General features: G+C 40.1%; 1 protein-coding gene across 1 annotated transcript; it reads left to right on the top strand.

Moving 5' to 3' along the window:
- Window positions 1-7,765: 7,765 nt before the first annotated feature.
- LOC137287087 (uncharacterized) lies at window positions 7,766-8,845 on the top strand. The gene has a single exon (XM_067819215.1). The coding sequence runs from the start codon at window positions 7,766-7,768 to the stop codon at window positions 8,843-8,845; it is 1,080 nt and encodes a 359-aa protein (XP_067675316.1).
- The last annotated feature ends 243 nt before the right edge of the window (window positions 8,846-9,088 follow it).

Here is a 9,088-nt window from a genome sequence, read left to right as displayed (position 1 = left end):
CAATCAGGCATCTACACTGGAAACTTGTGCGTACCAATCACAACTCACTTTCGCGTCTTAAATTATCCAACCGATTAAACTTGGAACCGCGAAAAAGGTGGTAAAAAAGGTACTCTGAAAGAGGTAGAAGTTCTTGCATGTATTATGTTTGAGGCCTGTCAGTTTGTCTGTATGATTTCATCAAACATTTAAGTCGCACTGCGAACGAACAATCGCGGGTGCGACCGCTAAGATCTGCCAAGATCTGTTGTAACGGTGGCTTAGCTGATTGAATAGGGTGAGGATTCGGAGCCAGCAAATGGAGGGAACAGCCACAGATGCATCCAGGGTATAAAGGAAATTTGTCGTACCGTATACCTTGGAGATTATCGCGGATGACCGCTGCCAAGCTTTTATCGATACTCATGGTCGTCACACCAGATACTGGCATTTCACTCTGACCAAGCGGTCTAAAGAGCCCTCTGTGGTTTTACCAAACACTCTCATGTTTTGGAAATTTGCATTCTGATGATTTTACTGTACATGGTAATATCTCAATGACACTTGTGATCAATGGCATGTCTCAATCAGTTATATGCACTCAGTAAATAAACTCGAAAACAGCATGTATGGTTTTATGGTTACTTTTTTTTAAGAGTATAAATGTAATCATGAAAAAAACAAATTACAGCATTAACGTGTCATTCAGTTAATGAACACATTTTCAATTTAGTGTTTTTGTATCTGCCTCTGCTGTAGTAGACACCATGCTATCAGCCTGTGTATATATATTTATACAGGCTGTATATATAATAGGAAATGGAACTTAAAAATGTGCGAAAATGTTTTCCGTCACAGTGACTTTTCATTGGTATTAAATATCAGAGACAGTGTTTGAACTGACTCTTTCGTCCTCATGGGTAAACGTAAAAGTAGATTGTAGACATTGTTCCCACGTATTCTTTTCATGAATTACCCGTGGCATGTTTTGACAAAAATAAGTACGACGTAAGACAAGCTAAGAACACTGGCGAGGTATCGGATGTTGTGAATGCCTTTGCTGGTAAAACTAACGACGACAAATATTTACATTCTGAAATCTATAGTATTCTGTATATTTTTCATGAGGTAATGAGATGATCCATGACATTTCCCGTTCCAGTACAGCAACCGCTGTACAGCACACGCACGCACGCACGCACGCACGCACGCGCAGATACCTTTAACTGACCAAAAGTAGAAAAAGAACAAAACAAAAAGAAAAGAAAACATGACAATAACTGAGGATACACAGAGATATATTCATGTTTTACTTTTCGCCATTCCCCTAATCCATACTCTCGGCAGCTAAGCCTCAGCCTAGAGTGTGCAGTAAAACATGACATCGCATATCATGCTGTTATTCTTAAATGATATTGCGTCAGCGTATGTCTTGCGACAAATACAAGACGAGGACATAAACTATAAGAAGAATAACATCATGGATCTGAACACTAACGAGAAGAGGGAACACAAGCTACAACATGACTCTAACATTGTATGGAAGCATTATATTTGGAATCGTGCATATGTCCTCAGGGTCGGAAGCTGAGATTTCGATACTGATTAGATTTAGGCCACGCATTTCAGGCCAACATCCAGAGTGATAACACAGACTCACTTTTTCTCTTCTACTTTTTGTAAGTTAAGCTCTGAAGCCTTAATCTGAAGTGACTGAATACCCTATCTATGTCACTACTTAACAAAGCCATGGTTTGCACCTTACTTCCACAGTTAATCTGTATATAAATCCCCACGGAAGTGTGTGTGTTTTTAGGTGTATTTACACTTGGTCCTGCTGTGTTCTGAGGAAGTGGTCGTACTTCTCACATAATCCCTTCAATCTGCCTCAAGCATCTCCGTCTCCGTGTCTCTATTTCCAGTCGTCTAAGACAAGAACAACGTTAATCAAATTATCTAGAAATTTGAAACTTCATCAGTTCAGTCAAATTTCAGAGACACTGTGCATGAAAGCCTCTGTCATTATTCTTCAAAACATTAAAACAAGGCGTCAAGATTAGTTCAGTGCAGTAAAACGGTTTACTACACAAAAGCGACATTCTGTAAAAGATTCGAATTTCGTAACAGATAAAGATACGAGGTTCTTTGATTACGAAAAGGCACTCGTCTAGCTAATCTATACCAGGGTATCTGTTAACAATAAGATGCCATCTGTCAAAGAAATCTCACAGGCAATCTAACTCGGTTTCCAATAACGTTTTCAGTACGTTCCAAATGGATAAAATACATTATTTGCAACATACATTATGAAGACGAATGGAACATTCATTTCCATACTCCTCGCGAGAGATAGTTCCTGTTAGACATTTGTCTCTTGAAGTCTGGCATTTGAAGTCTGCTGTCTACATTCACGCAGACGGTATTAAAGTTCATTTGTGCAACGTTCTTTTTGAATCAAAGGCAGGGACAATAGACCAGTCGTGGAGATATAAATATATAAATATACTTGAATATCTTTCAGAGTGGGTTAAGTCAGTGTTTGATGTTGTGAATGCAGTAAAACTGGGGAACAGAAAGAAACAGAAAATAGTTATTTTCGTATTTTGTAATTTGGAATGCTATACTGATACGTTACCATGCTCACGATAATAGCGTTGCTTCCAGTACGATGGAGGAATTAATGACAAAATTAAAAGAACATTGGAAGGATGTTTTTGTTTATTAGTTGGAGGTATTAAACCCATCTTCAAAGGCGTCACACTGTTAACTATCCAAACATGCTCACAACCGTACTCGATAATACAACTGCCCAGTACATTTATATCAAGTACTCGAATCCTAACGAAATGGGAACCGTCCAATACAAGAACAGCATTCATAAATGGCTTTCGTGTTCACTGCTTCAGTTGACGTTGTAACTGACTTGTTTACTATGTTGACGTTGTAATGAACCCTCTGTTGTTTACTGCATGTGGCTATAACTTATTAGGGCACGGGAACTGTTAAAACAGAGTTATGTATGAGGCTTCGTGTTTGGTACCAATAACCTATCATTTTAGACGAAGACCGCATGCGTTGATATCCTAATTTCAAGTGATGGACTAGGTAAGGCTGAGAACATCATCAAATTGATAAGGGGATCCTTTATAAATGACATCCGTAATGTCGCCATAAACATCCGCATGCGTGTAGGGAAACAGTTTAAAAGAACATATCAACTGCAGCAGGCATTGTCATTGTAAACCTCATTGTAATATTGCGAACAAGTGAGCGAGTGCAGTGCGCTCTTTTTGGCAATATTCTAGCCATAATTACACCACAGCTGATGAAACCACACATGGACACACATATTATATCCATGCAGGGACTTAAACTCGAATCTTCGGTGAGACGAGCGAACACTTTAACCACTAGGGTACCCGAACGCGCCTACATAGATTCGAAGCCATACAATGCCATTACTATCATTTGTTACATGTTATATTTTTAGTCCAGGTCATTTTGCCCCAATATTAGAAACAGTGAAAGAACTGTCTGGATCAAAACGTGTCTTTGGTATGAAATGAGTTGATTTTTCTGGCTTGTTAAAAAGAGCGGATGTGGGATTCGAACCTCCATCACATCTGGCATGGATCTTAGCATGTGGCTGAACGGAGTGACCATGTTTTCAAATACAGACTAGAAGCAGCCCATGATCGAAGCTACGTTTGATAACAACCGAGGTTTAGTTCTTCATGATCAATTATGGGGTAGCCTAGTGCTCGCCAAGGGGATTCCGCATATCTCATGGCTATAATATGTGAAGCTGGGGTCCTCCGCCGTGAAACTGCTTGAATATTATTAAAAGAGGCGAAAGACCATACTCACTCTTCATGATCGATCAATGTCCCAGATTTTGTAATGATTCAAGAAATACCCTGGATGTCTTGCTTTTCATGTAACAATGTTTGCGTGATAGTGTTGCACGATTTAGAGCAGTCCAGACTAATATCAATTTTGGAACTAGTGCTCATTTTCTGAGTTAATGTACCATCCACGGGTCGTTTTGTAATCATGACAGATCTTCTCTTATATTGACGCTGTATGTCTAAGTATGTAAGGGGCGACTGAGGGGATCAGTTGGTCAGGATTGCTGACTTGGATGATGTATGCCTTCATATTCCATTTCGTGAATCGAGGCTATTACTGTTTACAGAATATTTGCAGACTCCCGCGTCACAGCTAACATATTTCCGAGTGTTGAGTTAAACACCACACAGAGAAACATCATATGGTCAGAAGGCGATTTCATGGGTCAGTTCAAATTTAGCGCTCGATTTCATCTTTGAGTACTAGAATACATTTGTATCGCGGCGCTTGATATCAGTCACTGTTCTGTTTTATGTTCATGGATATATAAACGCAAACACATGTTGCTGGTTGGTCAATTAGATGTCACGTGACCATAAAAATTTCATTTATTGCTGTTTGCTGAAATGACCCAAACATCGATGTCACAACACCTCACATGCTCAGTGCAAGTGTTCCGAGAAACATTTCCCCGATACATTTAGCATTACGTTGAATCCGGTGTTGAACTGAACTTGCTAAATAATACTTTTTATCACTGTAAATTGGCCAATCGATGTCCAAAGTTTCAACTTAGACACAGGGAAATGACTCTCCTTGTATTTCCATCACATTAACGTTAATAAGTCTTTATTGGCAGCTGCATCCACCTGTCTGTTATGCTCAAATGCCTGGTTTGGAGAAGTCGTCCGTGACACCTCCCGGATATGGAAACATTGAGACTAGTCCTGTATACAGATAGTCGGGTGTCATAGTTAACAATTAGCCAGGTGTCCATACATTATACAGATAGCTTGGTGACCTGTCCTGTACAGTCAGATGACCATCCATGATACAGGTAGCCTGATAAGCTGTCAAGTCTATTGATATCCAGTACTCAGAGTCAGTACACTTCGTCTTATCACTCGTTCAGTATACATGCGACGTTGTCACCCTACAAGTTCATATATGACCTTATTTTGCTGTCCTTACACAGATGACTTTGCTCCGATTTCTCAAAACAAACTCAGTTTTGACTTGAGTTTGAGCTTTTGCTCAAATTTGAGTAAACACAGGGAAAATCATTTCCCAGTGTGAACTCAAATCAATACTAAACTCAAACACAGTGGACAATGTGAGTTTGGTGGATAGATTAATTAAGTTTGTCTTTTTTCAAAAATACAGTTGAGGTAAAATTCGGCTGTTTCATTTTATCAAACTCAGTCTGAAATTTGAGTAAAAACTTAAGTTTGTTCGAGAAATCGGGGCCAGGTGATCCATCCAATACATATATTATCTTGTCATGCGAAATACTCATTATATGGGAAATGAGATGAAATGCAAAATGAATTTCAAAATCACCATAATCTGGTAATTAGGATACAGAATACGTTAAATGTTCAAATGGACGTTGGGAATTTTCAAACGATGTGAATACCAGAACAAAGTAATAGATATTTTCGCTCTTTCGCACAGTTTTCAATCTTTCTTTATGTTAAGAAATATTCACATGTTGTGAACAGCAGAAAATTAAACGCGAATTTAATTTCTTACTTCATGTTATAGTTTCCCATTCTATCGATTGATGTTAGTTTCAAAAGGACAGAGCATACATATGGCTTGGTTTCTATGCAGTGTGCATCTAATATAGACATTAGCATATCGACGTGCTCATGTGATGAATGTCATTGCAGCAATAGTTCAGATTGTGTCAACGACTTGTAAATAATCTTTGAACCAAAAACTCCAGCGACAGAAAAGATAAACAATTTTCCACACCGTCTGTGCAAGCTGCCAAACTATGAGTGAATCACAGACTCTGACAAATTAGACGTCTTTAGACACGCTTAGCAATACACAGGGATCCGTTTCATCTCCCATCGGACAGACCATTTTCAGTAATGCGTCCCAGTGACACAAATTATACAGTGATAACAAGGTTATACCACTCCGTGATAAATTCACATCCGTTCTACTTTCGTTGCCACTCAACAAAGAAAGCTCAAATTCATTGCACACCGTCTAATATAATTTTGTGCACAGAGACCATCACTTTCCGGAAATTTGACATAAGCATTAGAGTCAAATACATCATCGGAAGGCAGTCTGAGTGGCTGAGTTTGGCATGACCAACCTTACTTGTACCACATTTCGCTCCGTATTAAAGACGTGACACCTTTTCGTTTCTCTTTCACTTCCCGTCACACTGAATCTGAGTTTAATTTGTCAAAGCGGATCTGAAGCCATCTTCCACACTTACAGCCGTACCCATATTTACCAGGTGGCGTGTGGCGGTGCAATTACGATCTTTGATGTCAGCACGTAGCCTTGTATGATTCTCACAGCTAGGATGTGACTACGTCTCTTCCTTTTCCAGGCGACTAATGCAATGTAATTGTCAATGAAGGTATCTGTGTGGTATTGGCGTCCATGTTATTAGTGATAATGTACGTGAATTAGGGCGTGGACCATGGACAGTACGTAATCTCCAAAGGAAAACGATGAATGCACAATAATACGAAATCCGGAATAGTCAATTAAATGCCAAACACAAACTCCGGTTTGAGTGTTTTTAGTGTATGACTAATACTAGATAATACGTACCTGACTATGGAAAGACCATGTTTCATCAGAACCTCACATGGTAATATATGTTTCACTAATGCAACAGTTTCAGTCGTGTGCCTGACCTAAAACTGTACCTCAGTTGCCACAGTAAAATTGTATGCTTCATAATGTATATCGCTATACATATATCGCTCGGTCTTTTCAACTGCCCTCCTTCGTCGGGCAGTTAATGAAAGATCTCGGGCTTCTGCAAATGATAATGCCCTGAAAAATACCCGTTACCCTTATATTTAAAAAGCATACACGGAAGCATTTTGGTTTATCATTTATTATGTTTCGGCCGGTGAGGATCCGGGCGAGAATAGGCGACTTTGCATTGTCGTAAGAGGCGACTAACGGGATCGGGTGGTCAGACTCGCTGACATGGTTGACACGTGTGTCATCGGTAACCAGCTGCGCACGTCGATGATCAGATCGTTGATTAATGGCACACAGACTCGATTATTTACGGACCGCCGCCATATAGCTGGAATATTGCTGACTGCGGCGTAAAATGAACTCACTCACTGATTGCGTTTCTTTTGAACATTAGAGACGATTTCCTTTACATCTTTTTTGAGCGAATGACTGAGTGGGTTTACTCCAGCAATAGTCCAGTAATATGGAGGCGGTCTGTAAATAATAGAGTCTTTTATTGCTGACAGTAATGTTTCAGTAATTGTATGTACGTACAGTTTCTTATACACGACCGGTCAAGACAAATTGAGTTTCCCACAGCTTTTAGCAATATCCTAGCAATATCACGTCGGGGGACACCATAAATGGGCCTCACATTCTGTATCCATGTAGAGAATCGAACCCGGGTCTTCAACGTGACGAGCGAATGCTTTAACCAAGAGGCTACCACACCGCCCCAAAATAGAAAGGAAAGTATACAACATAAGGTCAATATTATTATTATTGCTTCAAGATATAGCGATCAATATGCCATGTAGAATAATCCACCCCACAGTAGAGAATAAAGAAATAAGAAATGGTCCCACTGTGCTCATTAAATACTCAGCATAATATGTTTGCTTTCAGAGAGCCATCGAGCGACGCCTGATTAAGACCGGTGTGAAGAGGAAGCAGAAGGGACGGATCGCCAGGAGAGCGGAGGAGCGAGAACGCTATGCAAGCGATGGCAAATCACAGTACCGATGCACCGTCGCTCTGCCTAGCGAAAACCGTTCGATTTTTCTTCCCGGAGACTTTCATAATGTTTTCAAATAACAGTACGTTCGATGATAGGCTCTCATTTGAGATGTCCCCTCTGGAACAGGTGGTCCGTTGTATGCAGGTGTTCATTGTTCCTATACTCAGCAGTCTGGGGATTCTGGGATCTGTGCTCTGCTGTGTGGTGTTCTTAAAGACCCGACTTCAGAAGAAGTTCTACTCTCATTTTCTTGTATGTGTATCAGCGTCAAGTGGGGGATTCCTGTCTACCGTGATGACCACGTGGCTGAACGGTCAGGGCGTGGACGTGTACAGTGCCCCTGGATTATGCCAAATAGTTGTGTTCTCAAGCCACTTTTTCCCTCTGTTAACCTTCTGGAGTACCCTAATTGGAGCCTACTTGATTCTGTGGGATTCCCTAAAACAAAGAAGCCTTGCTTGGATGAATAGTTCCAGCACAGCTAAGTGTATTATTGTTGCTATGGCAATTTCAGGATTCACCATGTACTCTTACAAGACATGGACAAATGGGACAATATCCGTGCAGGGGTACAGAGTCTGTTCTGTTTTACCTGAGAACGAAGCTGCAATGGCAGTGTTGAATGTGCTTGATATATTATTCCTCCTGATTCTACCCTCGGTGTTCTTCTTGGTATTTGACATTCTATTCATTATTACCAAAATGTCAGGTCGATGCAAGATTCATAAATCGGAATGCTCGAAACGGCATCGTGAAGTTATGAAACTTGTCCTAGCCCATTCTGTAAGTTTTCATATACTTGTCACACCGAGAGGTGTGTCCATGTTGGCCTTCATAGCAAATCGTTGGATATATGGAATATTCCCATCTTTTAACGAGATTTTAACTCAACAAGTGTTTCAATTTCTGTTCTATGCTTACTTTGCTGTTTTGCCATATTTGCCTTTGCTCGTGTCGGAGAAATTTCGATTTTATCTCCTGCTTATGTTAGGGTTTAGGCCTGCGAGAAGGAGATGTGGACTGTATCCAATGCGGCGTCAGCCCTCCTTTCTCTGATCAAAGGTTGTCAATTAACTTCTGTCTTTTCGCGTTGATTAAGCGTGTATAACATATTCTGGTTCAAAAGGACATGCGAAACATTTATTTAAACTACTTTGAAAATTACAGACAGTAAGGACATGACAGGGCATTTCTACAACATGTAATTACTGAATCTCCCCGATCCTCGTCTTCATTTCTATATTTAATAACTTTAATATTCGTCTGTAACTTGTGAAATGTAATTCGTGTGCCTTATGT

This window comes from Haliotis asinina, chromosome 6, assembly GCF_037392515.1.
Source record: "Haliotis asinina isolate JCU_RB_2024 chromosome 6, JCU_Hal_asi_v2, whole genome shotgun sequence".
Taxonomy (NCBI): Eukaryota; Metazoa; Mollusca; class Gastropoda; order Lepetellida; family Haliotidae; genus Haliotis; species Haliotis asinina.
This window is presented reverse-complemented; position numbering and strand designations above follow the sequence as displayed.

Coding starts and splice junctions, on each gene's coding strand:
- LOC137287087 (XM_067819215.1), top strand. CDS start 7,766: ATGCAAGCGATGGCAAATCACAGTACCGATGCACCGTCGCTCTGCCTA.